At 43.3% G+C, this 16,002-nt stretch overlaps 1 protein-coding gene across 1 annotated transcript in view; it reads left to right on the plus strand.

Moving 5' to 3' along the window:
• The window catches only part of heatr1 (HEAT repeat containing 1), a 54,662-nt gene extending 40,418 nt beyond the window's left edge, over window positions 1-14,244 (plus strand). The window contains exons 31-44 of the mRNA XM_030130354.1: window positions 4,487-4,665; window positions 5,411-5,469; window positions 5,623-5,746; window positions 6,302-6,442; window positions 6,546-6,847; window positions 7,954-8,104; window positions 8,178-8,351; window positions 9,675-9,809; window positions 12,149-12,253; window positions 12,327-12,489; window positions 12,569-12,723; window positions 12,839-12,997; window positions 13,190-13,298; window positions 14,071-14,244. Coding sequence (XP_029986214.1) covers window positions 4,487-4,665; window positions 5,411-5,469; window positions 5,623-5,746; window positions 6,302-6,442; window positions 6,546-6,847; window positions 7,954-8,104; window positions 8,178-8,351; window positions 9,675-9,809; window positions 12,149-12,253; window positions 12,327-12,489; window positions 12,569-12,723; window positions 12,839-12,997; window positions 13,190-13,298; window positions 14,071-14,159 — 2,045 coding nt within the window. The 3' untranslated portion in view covers window positions 14,160-14,244. The remainder of the gene's footprint in view (window positions 1-4,486; window positions 4,666-5,410; window positions 5,470-5,622; window positions 5,747-6,301; window positions 6,443-6,545; window positions 6,848-7,953; window positions 8,105-8,177; window positions 8,352-9,674; window positions 9,810-12,148; window positions 12,254-12,326; window positions 12,490-12,568; window positions 12,724-12,838; window positions 12,998-13,189; window positions 13,299-14,070) is intronic.
• The last annotated feature ends 1,758 nt before the right edge of the window (window positions 14,245-16,002 follow it).

Consider the following 16,002-nt stretch of genomic DNA (forward strand, 5'->3'; position numbering starts at 1 on the left):
GACAGCAGACTGTGGTCAGTGGTCAGTAGACAGTGGTCAGTAGACTGTGGTCAGTGGTCAGTCTGTGGTCAGTAGACTGTGGTCAGTGGTCAGTAGACTGTGGTCTGTGGTCAGTGGTCAGTAGACTGTGGTCAGTGGTCAGTAGACTGTGGTCTGTGGTCAGTGGTCAGTAGACTGTGGTCTGTGGTCAGTAGACTGTGGTCAGTGCCAGTGCAGTGTCAGATTCAGACGGACACATATTGGATGCATAGACGTTGTTAATGGATGATTGACAGGAGGCTCAGTCAGGTTCGGCCAATTCTGTCATTCAGAGCGAATGAAATGATTGGTCAGTTTGATCAGAAACATGAACAGTGTGAGAATGGAACGTTTGTGAGTTCCAGTACCTGGTGGAATTCTGTCACATGTTGACCTGACACAGGCTTATTAGGAACACTGGAAGATGACAAAAGGAAAGTGTGAAGATGCCACATCATACAGTAGATGTTAGATGTTAGAGGTGATGGACACGCAGACCCAGAGGAGAAGAGGGCAGCAGAAGAAGAAGGGAGGAGTTACACCTGTGAGCACCACAGCTGTCACTCACACAGGTGATGGGTGGGACTGAGGCCCTTCAGAAGACACAGGTACACAGGTATACAAGTACACAGGTATACAAGTACACAGGTACACAGGTATACAAGTACACAGGTACACAGGTATACAAGTACACAGGTACACAGGTATACAAGTACACAGGTATACAAGTACACAGGTACACAGGTATACAAGTACACAGGTACACAGGTATACAAGTACACAGGTATACAAGTACACAGGTACACAGGTATACAAGTACACAGGTATACAAGTACACAGGTACACAGGTATACAAGTACACAGGTATACAAGTACACAGGTACACAGGTATACAAGTACACAGGTACACAGGTATACAAGTACACAGGTACACAGGTATACAAGTATACAGGTACACAGGTATACAGGTATACAAGTATACAGGTATACAAGTACACAGGTATACAAGTACACAGGTATACAGGTACACAGGTACACAGGTATACAGTATACAGGTACACAGGTACACAGGTATACAGGTACACAAGTACACAGGTATACAAGTACACAGGTACACAGGTATACAAGTACACAGGTATACAAGTACACAGGTACACAGGTATACAAGTACACAGGTACACAGGTATACAAGTACACAGGTACACAGGTATACAAGTACACAGGTACACAGGTATACAAGTATACAGGTACACAGGTATACAGGTATACAAGTATACAGGTATACAAGTACACAGGTATACAAGTACACAGGTATACAGGTACACAGGTACACAGGTATACAGTATACAGGTACACAGGTACACAGGTATACAGGTACACAAGTACACAGGTATACAAGTACACAGGTACACAGGTATACAAGTACACAGGTACACAGGTATACAAGTACACAGGTATACAAGTACACAGGTACACAGGTATACAAGTACACAGGTATACAAGTATACAGGTACACAGGTATACAGGTATACAAGTATACAGGTATACAAGTACACAGGTATACAAGTACACAGGTATACAGGTACACAGGTACACAGGTATACAGTATACAGGTACACAGGTACACAGGTATACAGGTACACAGGTATACAGTATACAGGTACACAGGTATACAAGTACACAGGTATACAAGTACACAGGTACACAGGTATACAAGTACACAGGTACACAGGTATACAAGTACACAGGTACACAGGTATACAAGTACACAGGTACACAGGTATACAAGTACACAGGTATACAAGTACACAGGTACACAGGTATACAAGTACACAGGTACACAGGTATACAGGTACACAGGTATACAAGTACACAGGTACACAGGTATACAAGTACACAGGTACACAGGTATACAAGTACACAGGTATACAAGTACACAGGTACACAGGTATACAAGTACACAGGTACACAGGTATACAAGTACACAGGTACACAGGTATACAAGTACACAGGTATACAAGTACACAGGTACACAGGTATACAAGTACACAGGTACACAGGTATACAAGTACACAGGTACACAGGTATACAAGTACACAGGTATACAAGTACACAGGTACACAGGTATACAAGTATACAGGTACACAGGTATACAGGTATACAAGTATACAGGTATACAAGTACACAGGTATACAAGTACACAGGTATACAGGTACACAGGTACACAGGTATACAGTATACAGGTACACAGGTACACAGGTATACAGGTACACAAGTACACAGGTATACAAGTACACAGGTACACAGGTATACAAGTACACAGGTACACAGGTATACAAGTACACAGGTATACAAGTACACAGGTACACAGGTATACAAGTACACAGGTATACAAGTATACAGGTACACAGGTATACAGGTATACAAGTACACAGGTATACAAGTACACAGGTATACAGGTACACAGGTACACAGGTATACAGTATACAGGTACACAGGTACACAGGTATACAGGTACACAAGTACACAGGTACACAGGTACACAAGTATACAGTATACAGGTACATAGGTATACAGGTACACAGGTACACAGGTACACAGGTATACAGGTACACAGGTACACAGGTATACAGTACACAGGTACACAGGTACACAGGTATACAGTATACAGGTACACAGGTACACGGGTACACAGGTATACAGGTACACAAGTACACAGGTACACAGGTATACAGTATACAGGTACACAGGTACACAGGTATACAGGTACACAGGTATACAGGTACACGGGTACACAGGTACACAGGTATACAGGTACACGGGTACACAGGTATACAGGTACACAAGTACACAGGTACACAGGTACACAGGTATACAGGTACACAGGTACACAGGTATACAGGTACACAGGTATACAAGTATACAGGTATACAAGTACACAGGTACACAGGTATACAGTATACAGGTACACAGGTACACAGGTATACAAGTACACAGGTACACAGGTATACAGTATACAGGTATACAGGTATACAGTATACAGGTACACAGGTACACAGGTATACAGGTACACAGGTATACAGTATACAGGTACACAGGTACACAGGTATACAAGTACACAGGTACACAGGTATACAGGTACACAGGTACACAGGTACACAGGTATACAGTACACAGGTATACAGGTACACAGGTATACAGGTACACAGTACACAGGTACTCAGGTGCTTTGTATGCAGTGTCTGACCACAGTGACACATGACCTGCAGCATGCGTCATCTTCCAAAAGCAGAAAAAAAACTGTTTTTAAACTTGTCAAACAGAATCAGTCATAAATAGTCAATAGTCAAATGTTTCAAATGTCCACAAGTACAAATAATTTGAGTCATCCAACTGCTGTTCACTCAAACATATGTAAACAGATAGTACACGTTTCATTGTATTTGTACAAGTCCATGTAATTACAACAGAAATAAGTAAATGAGTAAATGAGTAAATAAGTAAATGAGTAAATGAGTAAATAAGTAAATGAGTAAATAAGTAAATAACTAAATGAGTAAATAAGTAAATGAGTAAATGAGTAAATAAGTAAATGAGTAAATGAGTAAATAAGTAAATGAGTAAATAAGTAAATGAGTAAATGAGTAAATAAATAAGTAAATAAGTAAATGAGTAAATGAGTAAATAAGTAAATGAGTAAATGAGTAAATAAGTAAATGAGTAAATAAGTAAATGAGTAAATAAGTAAATAACTAAATGAGTAAATAACTAAATGAGTAAATAAGTAAATGAGTAAATAAGTAAATGAGTAAATAAATAAGTAAATGAGTAAATAAGTAAATGAGTAAATAAGTAAATGAGTAAATAAGTAAATAAGTAAATGAGTAAATGAGTAAATATATAAATGAGTAAATAAGTAAATAAGTAAATGAGTAAATGAGTAAATAAGTAAATAAGTAAATAAGTAAATGAGTAAATAAGTAAATGAGTAAATAAGTAAATGAGTAAATGAGTAAATAAATAAGTAAATAAGTAAATGAGTAAATGAGTAAATAAGTAAATGAGTAAATAAGTAAATGAGTAAATAAGTAAATGAGTAAATGAGTAAATAAGTAAATGAGTAAATAAGTAAATGAGTAAATAAGTAAATAAGTATATGAGTAAATGAGTCAACTGTGCACATGCTGTGGTGTCTGTCACCACATTCAGATGTGCAGTAGAAGTTCATGGATGAGTCCAGGCTGTGGGCGCTCCCAGGTGTGCAGACCCACCTGTCCTGTTTCACACCTGTCTTCAACCTCAGCTCTTTTACAGCGTGGCTGGTTTTTACTGAAGAGCTGGTGCACACCAGTCTGACACCAACCACTGTAGAAGATCTGTCTGAAGGTCTGAAGGTCAGAGCTGCCTGTGGGATGCAGAAGGTGGAGGATAAACCCAACCTGTCCTGTCTGTTCTGTCTGATGTTCAGCTCCTGTGAAGCACCCACTCACTCGAACAGGAGCCAAGAAGAAGGAGGAGCCTGAGGAGAAGGGGGAGGATCTGATCTTCAACGTGGACGCTCACAGCAGCAAAGAGCTGCGACACTTTAAGTTCATCTGTGTTTCCTTCATGGCTCAGCTGCTGCGATCCAACAGCTTCATCGAAAAGGTCCGAAAAAAAACAGACAAATAAAGACCGACTCAGGATAGTGTTAAGTGGACAGTGTTCAGAGGACAGTATTCAGAGGACAGTGTTTAGTGGACAGTGTGTAAAGGATACTGTTCAGAGGACAGTGTGTATAGGACAGTGTTCAGAGGACAGTGTTTAGTGGACAGTGTGTAAAGGATACTGTTCAGAGGACAGTGTGTATAGGACAGTGTTCAGAGGACAGTGTGTATAGGACAGTGTTCAGAGGATAGTGTGTAGAGAACAGTGTTCGGAGGACCGTGTGTAGAGGACAGTGTTCAGAGGACAGTGTTCAGAGGATAGTGTGTAGAGAACAGTGTTCGGAGGACAGTGTTCAGAGGACAGTGTATATAGGACAGTGTTCAGAGGATAGTGTGTAGAGAACAGTGTTCGGAGGACCGTGTGTAGAGGACAGTGTTCCGAGGACAGTGTATATAGGACAGTGTTCAGAGGATAGTGTGTAGAGAACAGTGTTCGGAGGACCGTGTGTAGAGGACAGTGTGTAGTGGACAGTGTTCAGAGGACCGTGTGTAGAGGACAGTGTTCAGAGGACAGTGTTTAGAGGACAGTGTTCAGAGGACAGTGTGTAGAGAACAGTGTTCGGAGGACAGTGTGTAGAGGACAGTGTTTAGAGGACAGTGTTCAGAGGACCGTGTGTAGAGGACAGTGTGTAGAGGACAGTGTTTAGAGGACAGTGTGTGTGAACCCTGTGTGTTCCGTCCTCCAGGTGTCGGACTGTGCAGACGTGCTGGATGAGTGTGTCCTTCAGCTTCAGCTTCAGCAGAGGTGTGTTCCCTCACGGATGTTCCCTCATAGATGTTCCCTCACAGATGTTCCCTCACAGATGTTCCCTCACAGATGTTCCCTCACAGATGTTCCCTCACAGATGTTTCCACAGCTGTTTCTGCTGAAGCCGTCTGAACGTACGCTGTGTTTCAGACTTCTGGAGGAGATCCTACGTTACATCCACAGCGTCGCTCGATGCGTGGAGGAAAACGCCGACAAACCCACGGCCAAGTTCTGGAGGGTTCTGCTGAACAAGGCCTACGAGGTCCTGGACCAGGTCCGTTCACCGCACACACACACACACACACACACACACACACACACGGGCGGTGCTTCCATGTGGCTTCAGCCGCTGTTGACGAGGAAACCTGAGGAAACGCTCCACCCCATGAGCGGCTGCAGACTGGGTGTGGGTCAGACTGGATGTGGGTCAGACTGGGTGTGGGTCAGACTGGATGTGGGTCAGACTGGGTGTGGGTCAGACTGGGTGTGGGTCCGACTGGGTGTGGGTCAGACTGGGTGTGGGTCAGACTGGGTGTGGGTCAGACTGGTTGTGGGTCAGACTGGGTGTGGGTCAGACTGGGTGTGGGTCAGACTGGATGTGGGTCAGACTGGGTGTGGGTCAGACTGGGTGTGGGTCAGACTGGGTGTGGGTCAGACTGGGTGTGGGTCAGACTGGGTGTGGGTCAGGTGTGAACCCCCGGTTCTGGACCAGGACCTGGGACCCGGTCTGACTGTGTGAGGCTCGGGTGGATTCAAAGTGTGCGGTCAGCGTGTGTGTTTCCGGACTGCTCGGTGGTTGCCATGGTTACCTATGTTCTGCGTCCCTCAGATGAACGCGCTGTTGCCCACGGATACCTTCATCACAGTGATGAAGGGGCTGATGGGAAATGAGCTGCCGTCAGTGAGGAGGAAGGCCATGGAGCTGCTGAACAACAAACTCCAACACAGGACGCGGTGGGAGGAGCCTCAGGTAACACCCACCTGTCCTAGCCTGTGATTGGACGGTGTGAACTGTCACTGTAATAGCAGACGTTCGGTTTGACCCAGGCGCCGTTTCCGTGTCGTCGTCCCAGGTCGCCGTGTTCTTGGCGCTGATCGACGACCTGCTGAGCGTCGTGGGTAAACCTCGCAGTCAGCTGACCCGGGACGGGGTGGCGGAGCACGCCGTCAACCGGCAGACGGCGCTCTACAGCCTCAAACTGCTGTGCCGCGGCTTCGGCTCCGCCCACCAGGAGGCGTTCGCCCCCGTCCTGGTGCGAGCCGTGGAGATCGTCACAGCGACCGAGGAGGACAAGAACGTGACGGGCAGCGGTCTGCTCTGCATCGCCGAGGTGGTGAGCACGCTGAAGGCGCGCGCCATCCCACAGTTACCACGGTAACCGCCAACACACACCAGTCCTGTTTCTGACCTTTGACCTTTAGGACTTGAAGGATTATTTATTTAGTTCTTACTTTATTTCTTTTGTGTGGTTTTTTGTAATTCTTGTAGATTTTATTTTTGTTTTTAATAAGGGGAATTTAAAAGTTTTGGTGTTATTGGACGGTCTGAGACCATTTTTCTGATGTTCGTGGTTATTTGTGTGGTTTTTGTTTTTTTAAATACATTTTTGATCATGTATTTTTATTAATTTGGTGTCTTTACTTTCTTTTTTTAATTTCTGGCATATTTGTTTTCTTGTAGATGAAATTTAATGTTTGGGTTTTTTTAGATAATTTTTTGGTGATTTATTTTTATTATTATTATTATTATTTTTATTATTATTATTATTTTTTAAGTTTTATTTATATTTGATGGGTTTTTTTTTCGGATGAGGTTTTAGATGGATAGATAATTTTAAAATTCTAGTTTATTTCATCCATTATTTTTGGGTGAGTTTTGGTGTTTTCTGATTTGATAATTGATTGGTTATTATTGTTGTTATTGTTATTAATAATAATAATGATAATGATAATAATAATAATAATATAATTATTAATATTATTATTAGTATTATCATTAATATTATCATTATTTTTATCATCATTACTATTATCATCATCATTCTTATTATTATTAATAATAATAATAATAATAATAATAATATCATTATTATAATTATTAATATTATTATTAGTATTATATCATTGTTATTATCATTAATATTATCATTATTTTTATCATTACTATTATCATCATTATTATTATTAATAATAATAATAATAATATCATTATTATAATTATTAATATTATTATTAGTATTATCATCATTGTTATTATCATTAATATTATATTATTTTTATCATCATTACTATTATCATCATCATCGTTATTATTGTTATTATTATTATCATCATCATTATCATTATTATTATTATTATTATTATCATCATCATTATCATTATTATTGTTATTATTGTTATCATTATTATTATTATTATTATTATTTTGTTGTGGTTGTTTCATTCGTGGTGATGGTTTTTCTTTGTGTCCGTTTCGTCCAGCTTGATGCCGGCCGTACTGAGCGCGCTCAGAGACAGGAAGGAGCTGCTGACCAATGAGATCTACCTGCTGAGCGCCGTCACCGCCCTCCAGCGAATCACGGAGACGCTGCCTCATTTCATCAGCCCGTACCTGCAGGACGTCACATCCCAGGTGAGCGCAGCCGCCAACGCCCGGCGGTGGGGTGGGACAGGTGTGGATTCTAACCCCGTGTCCATCTGTCCAGGTGTGTCGCCTCACCTGTCTGCTCCACTCCTCCTCCTCGTCTTCATCGTCTGCCGCCGCTCAGCTGTCGGCTCGTCTGTCGGCGCTCAGAAACACGCTGTCGACCAAACTTCCCCCCAGAGTCCTCCTGCCGACCGTCAGCAGGACCTACAGCAGCCTGGTGTTGGACCGGAAGGTACGGACTGCACCTGAACTTATCGCACCATGTACCTGAATGCATCAAACAATACACCTGAATGCATCACAGCACAATACGCCTGAATATGAATACATCACACAATACACCTGAATGCGTCACATGATGTACCTGAACACATCACACAACACACATCACACAATACACTTGAACCCATCACACAATGCACCTGAACGCATCACATGATGTACCTGAACACATCAAACAATACAACTGAACACATCACATGATGTACCTGAACGCATCACACCATAATACGCCTGAATACATCACACGATACACATGAACGCATCACATGATGTACCTGAACACATCAAACAATACAACTGAACGCATCACATGATGTACATGAACGCATCACACCATAATACGCCTGAATACATCGCACGATACACATGAATGCATCACATGATGTACCTGAAGGCATCACACAATATACCTGAACACATCACACAATACACCTGAACGCATCACACAATACACATGAATGCATCACATGATGTACCTGAATGCATCACACTACAATACACCTGAACCCATCACACAATACACCTGAACGCATCACATGATGTACATGAACGCATCACACCATAATACGCCTGAATACATCGCACGATACACATGAATGCATCACATGATGTACCTGAAGGCATCACACAATATACCTGAACACATCACACAATACACCTGAACGCATCACACAATACACATGAACGCATCACATGATGTACCTGAATGCATCACACTACAATACACCTGAACCCATCACACAATACACCTGAACGCATCACATGATGTACCTGAATGCATCACACCACAATACACCTGAACGCATCACACAGTACACCTGAACGCATCACATGATGTACCTGAATACATCACACCACAATATGCCTGAACCCATCACACAATACACCTGAATGCATCACACAATACACATGAATGCATCACACAATACACATGAACGCATCACATGATGTACCTGAACGCATCAAACAATTCAACTGAATGCATCACATGATGTACCTGAATGCATCACACCACAATACACCTGAACCCATCACACAATACACCTGAACGCATCATGATACGTTTGTTTGCTTTCTTTGCTTCTTCTTTGGTTTTGTTTATAGTAAATTTCATCTTTTTTCATGTTGGACTGAGTTTGTTTCGTTTAATGGCTTCACTTGAATTCGACCGTGTTTTCTTCTTCTTTTCTTTCCTGTTTTCCTCTTCTTCATTTTGCTGTTTTCCTCTTCTTTGATGTTTTTCTTTTCTTTTCTTTCCTGTGTTTTCCTGTAGACCCAGCTGGGGGCGCTGATGAGCATCCTGAAGGAGCACATCAGTCACATGGACAAAGACCAGCTGAGCGTCCACCAATCAGAGCTCACGGCGTTCTTCCTCACCGCTCTGGACTTCCGCTCAGAGCACTGCAAGGTTTGACCTGAACAGACAGTGAACGCATCACACATGGATCTGAAAAGAAATAAAAACAGATAACACAGTATTATAGGAGTATTTAGTGTTTATACGTTACTAACATTTATTAAAAATGTTTAATTAATAAAACCCAAATGTTTGTAGTAGTGTCTTAAATGTACGCTGTTCGAAACCGTTACATTTACGACAGAACATTCATGTGACTTTAGTTTAATTAAATCTGTTACATTTATTATGTTTTCAAATATTACATTTACAATATTAGCTTCATAACGATGTGTTTACTGTGTAAAGGTAACATTAATATGAGGTCAATTTAATGTAGTTTATTTAACAATGTCACGTTTATTAAATTATATGTATGTTCCATCTACATGTTACATTTACAATAGAATATTTATGAACTTACATTCATGTTACTGTCATGGTTTTATATTTACTTTTATGTCTGATGTTGAGTTTTACTGCGTAACATGAATTAAACCGATGTAACATTTACATTATATTACATTATGTTACTTTCATTGAATTAAGTTAATGTTACATTTATGGTGTTACGTATAGTGTTAATTTTACAGGGTTGTCTTTATGACGTATTTACTGTTACATTTAAGTAACATTTATGACATTACAGAACTGGATTAAGTCGATTAAATTGTATTTGTTACATTTATTTACTTTTTTTAGGGCTGAGCAAGTTAATGTGTTATTACTGCGTTAACACATTCATTAAATGACGCAGACATTTTTTTTTTCTCTCCCGTTAATTCTGTTTTGTTCTAACTCCTATTCTTCTGCTTGTGTGCGTGTAGCGATTAGCTGCAGATAGACAACAGGTTTAACAAGAAAAGACGGACGCCCAAAACTTGTGTCCAAATCTGTTCGTGTAGACTCACTGTAAAACTGACACATACAAACTGAATCTGTCTGAGTTCTGTTCACTGCCTTAGTACATTTACATGGCATTAGACAGTTAAGTAAATGGGAAAAAGATCACTAGCTCAATGCTAACTTGAATGGGAAAATCCATAGACACGCTAACGATTAGCATTTACAGATTAATTTAAGATTTACGTCTTTTTATCCAGCAACACAATCACATCAGAGATATTTGATACTATTCATTCTGACAACAGCTGAACAGAAAATACTCACAGACAAACGTTTACCTGTCCATACAAACAGAGTGAAAGAAACGTGTCTGTTAGTTCCTTCTTATGTCCGAACTGACTACGGGAACACCGCAAGGACAAAACATACGTTAGTGACACTTATTCCCACCACTAGAGGGCCCCCTTTGACCACTAGAGGCCCCCTTTGACCACTAGAGGCCCCCTTTGACCACTAGAGGACCCCTTTGACCACTAGAGGACCCCTTTGACCACTAGAGGGCCCCCTTTGACCACTAGAGGACCCCCTTTGACCACTAGAGGACCCCTTTGACCACTAGAGGGCCCCCTTTGACCACTAGAGGGCCCCATTGACCACTAGAGGGCCCCCTTTGACCACTAGAGGACCCCCTTTGACCACTAGAGGACCCCCTTTGACCACTAGAGGGCCCCCTTTGACCACTAGAGGACCCCCATTGACCACTAGAGGACCCCATTGACCACTAGAGGGCCCCCTTTGACCACTAGAGGACCCCATTGACCACTAGAGGACCCGTTTGACCACTAGAGGACCCCTTTGACCACTAGCGGACCCCTTTGTTTACTTTGAACAGCTGAACATCACATATCATTGTTCTTATTAGTATTAGTACTTATTAGTGGGACTAAGACTCCTGTCAATCACTCCCAGCTGTAAATAAACCTTTTGTGGACATGAACATGTGTAACAGTAGCGGTCTGTTCCATGGACATTTGCATTTAAATATCTTCAGATGGGGGGGGGGGGGGGGGGGGCACTGACATGTGCAATTATTTTTATCACAGAGTACTTCAGTCTGAAATATGACTGAAAGGAAATACACGCTGTTGATGACGGCAACCCCCCCCCCCCCCCATATAACTATGCGATTAATCATGATTAATCACAGAAATCCACACGATTAATTGCGATTGAATATTTGAATGGCTGCCCAGCACTACTGTCTGGTACGTCCACAGTTATGTGACTGTGTTCAGGCTGTTTTTCATAGAACTGGGTTTAGTTCAGGACTTTGTTCAGTGAACACACTGTTGCACTGGTCTGTGGTGTGTTCAGGTTCCGTTGGTTATAACAGTTTCTGTACCTTCTGCTGATGAACAGAACCGGGGCTCGGGTCCAGGTCTGGGTTCGGTTCTGTTGCGTGTCGGTTCCGTCCTCTGACCGTCTGATGCGGTCTCTGTTTCCAGGACGACCTGGACGAGGCCGAGCGCGTGGAGGGCGCCGTCATCGACTGTCTGGTCGCCATGGTGATGAAACTGTCCGAGGTCACCTTCAGACCGCTCTTCTTCAAGGTAACGTCCCTTCAAACGTCTTCGGTCCAAACGTTCGACCTGTCGACTGACGCGTCCACCGTCTGCGTTACAGCTTTTCGATTGGAGTAAATCGGAGGTGGGCGGGGCCGACCGCCTGCTGACCTTCTACCGTCTGACGGACGCCGTCGCAGACCGACTCAAAGGCCTGTTCGTGCTCTTCGCCGGAAACTTAGTGAAACCGTTCGCAGATTTACTGCGACGAAGCGCCGACGCCGGTGAGTATCTGCGACACGCCGACCCGACGGTGGGACACGCCGACATGACGCTAACGGCGCCGGTTCTGCTGTTTGTCAGGTGAGCGTCTGTTCGAGTCGGACCCGGGCGAACACAAAACCTGTCTGCTGCTGCGCTCCGTCCTCGACGCCATGACCAAGGTCTTCATGTACGACACGCAGCGTTTCCTGAGCGCCGAGCGCGCACACACCCTGATGAGTCCGCTGGTGGACCAGGTGAGACCGCCCCCCAACGCCGCCGCTGCCCAACGGCACCGACCCCCAGTCTGACCAGAATCTGACCCAGAATCTGACCCAGAATCTGACCCCCAGTCTGCGTTTGTGTTTTCAGGTGGAGAACTTGGTGGGCGGGGCTGAGCGCTACCAGCAGAGGGTGTCCCAACACCTGGTCCCATGTGTGGGCCAGTTCGCCGCCGCTTTGGCCGACCACGCCCACTGGAAAACTCTGAACTACCAGGTCCTCCTGAAGACCAGGCACTCCCACGCCGAGGTAACGACCCTGAACGCACCACACAGCTCTACTGAAGGCATCATACAGTACCTGAACGCACCACACAACACTCCTGAAGGCACCATACGACCCCTGAACGCATCACATGACCACAGCTGTACCTGAGCCCACCTGTCAGTGACCTCACCTGTCTGTCTGTGTGTAAACTCCGCCCCCTTGTGTGTCCTTCAGGTGCGTTTCTCGGCTCTGCTGCTGCTCCTGGAGGTGGCGTCCAAACTGAAGGAGAACTACGTGGTTCTGTTACCGGAGACCATCCCGTTCCTGGCGGAGCTCATGGAAGGTCAGAGGTCACACGCCAACGTCTGAACATGTTTTCACACAAACACAGAAAAACCAGAACATGTCAAATGGAACGTTTCCTCCATAATCGGACCTAAAACAGGACTGAATTCTTCGACTATCGTCACTTTCTTCCTATTTCTACTCATTTCACTTTGACTCGTTATTCTTGCATCATAATGACTTTATTCTTGTAAAACACAAACTCATTTTTCTTGTCACAGATTTATTCAAATGACTTTTGTTGAAATACTCAGAATCGTTGCCATTTTTTTACCCGAAATGGTATTTGTTTTTCTTTGAATATTATGACATTAATAATATTATATTACTTCACTCTTCTAAAATGATGTTTTTATCATAATATTAATACTTTACACTCACTTTTATGTACTTTGACAACACTATGAGACTTTAAAGACTGAATATTTTGTCATATTAAAGTCAACCTCTATTCTCATAATATTACCTTTTTGTTCTTTACCTTCATCACACATGACACCTGAATGCATCGCATGACATCTGAATGAATCACATTACACCTGAACACATCATACAAGTAATAATTTATAATAACAAGAAAAACGTTAAAACTTCTGAATAGACAGTGAAGTACTGACCTCATCTTATGTTTTTGAAGGCTGTAGCTGTTTGTTTCGGAGTCAAACCCGTCGTCTGTAGATTCCACGTCAGGTCTTGAGTTCTTCTGTTGTTGAATGTGTGATGCGTTCACTGTCCGTCCGTTTGTGTTGAATCTCTGTGTTTTGTTTCAGATGAGTGTGAGCAGGTGGAGCAGCAGGTGCAGAGCGTCGTCCAGGAGATGGAGAACATTCTGGGAGAACCGCTCAACGCCTACTTCTAAGCACAGCAGAGGTTCTAAAACTCCAGACGCTTCATTTTATTTGTACTTTTGTCTCCAGTGGAAAAAATAAACTCATGTCACACGGCGTCGACTCCAACATGACTTTAAATCAAACGGATCCTTTCACGGCTTCGTTCAGATGGTTTCAGATCCATTTATTGTGGATTTCATTGTTGATGTATCACTAAACAAATGAATAGTAATTAAATAAGCAATAAAAAAATGTCTGAATAAAAGATTTAAATATTGTTTTGAAATACTTTTAAAATGAATAAATAAAATAAATGGCTCTAAATACTGAGCATTGATATTAAACATGATGCTAAATACTGAAACAGTAGTAAAATAAAACAGTATCACATTGGAGCAAAGTGTATTATTATAAACAACATTTTTGCATTTTATCAAATGTTTCTTGTTTAAATAATAAACTTTATTATTTTAAATCATTAAATTTTATCCTGTTGGAGTAAAAATGGTCTTTTTATAAAGTTGTGTTGTAATAAACTGAAATCTATAAATTAAAATGTGAAAGTCTGAGAACAATGTGAGCAGATCGTATTAAAACATGAAAACATTTTTTAAATGTAAAAAACATTTATTACTTTTTTTTAATGACATGAATAAAACGACAGCACCATGCCGTTAAAACAACATGTTATGAGTTGAAAATATTCAGACATAATGTGAAAGTGTCACAGATGAATGTGGTGAAGTCATGTGACCCTGATCTGTCTGGACTTCAGTCCATGTGATTCAGAAAGGCTCGTGTGTCAGTGAACGTCTCATTTATTTGTGAAATATTCACATGATTCAACCTGATTCTGTAATTAGACCTGAGCCCAGTAAAGCCTACTGGGTCTGTAGTGGGCCTACTGGGTCTGTAGTGGGCCTACTGGGTCTGCACTGGGCCTACTGGGTCTGTAGTGGGCCTACTGGGTCTGCACTGGGCCTATTGGGTCTGCACTGGGCCTACTGGGTCTGTAGTGGGCCTACTGGGTCTGTAGTGGGCCTACTGGGTCTGCACTGGACCTACTGGGTCTGCAGTGGGCCTATTGGGTCTGTAGTGGGCCTACTGGGTCTGCACTGGGCCTACTGGGTCTGCAGTGGGCCTATTGGGTCTGCACTGGGCCTACTGGGTCTGTAGTGGGCCTACTGGGTCTGTAGTGGGCCTATTGGGTCTGCACTGGGCCTGTTGGGTCTGCAGTGGGCCTACTGGGTCTGTATTGGGCCTACTGGGTCTGCACTGGGCCTATTGGGTCTGTAGTGGGCTTTATTGGGTCTGCAGTGGGCCTATTGGGTCTGCACTGGGCCTATTGGGTCTGTAGTGGGCCTATTGGGCCTGCACTGGGTCTGTAGTGGGCTTTATTGGGTCTGCAGTGGGCCTGTTGGGTCTGCAGTGGGCCTATTGGGCCTGCACTGGGTCTATTGGGTCTGTAGTGGGCTTTATTGGGTCTGCAGTGGGCCTGTTGGGTCTGCAGTGGGCCTATTGGGCCTGCACTGGGTCTATTGGGTCTGTAGTGGGCGTACTGGGGCTGCAGTGGGCCTACTGGGTCTGTAGTGGGCCTATTGGGTCTGTAGTGGGCCTGTTGGGTCTGTAGTGGGCCTACTGGGGCTACAATGGGTCTACTGGGTCTGCACTGGGCCTATTGGGTCTGTAGTGGGCCTATTGGGTCTGTAGTGGGCCTACTGGGTCTGCAGTGGGCCTACTGGGTCTGCACTGGGCCTGTTGGGTCTGCACTGGGCCTACTGGGTCTGCACTGGGCCTATTGGGTCTGCACTGGGCCTACTGGGTCTGTAGTGTGCCTACTGGGTCTGCACTGGGCCTGTTGGGTCTGCAGTG

The sequence above is a fragment of the Sphaeramia orbicularis genome, unplaced genomic scaffold (assembly GCF_902148855.1).
Source record: "Sphaeramia orbicularis unplaced genomic scaffold, fSphaOr1.1, whole genome shotgun sequence".
Lineage (NCBI taxonomy): Eukaryota > Metazoa > Chordata > Actinopteri > Kurtiformes > Apogonidae > Sphaeramia > Sphaeramia orbicularis.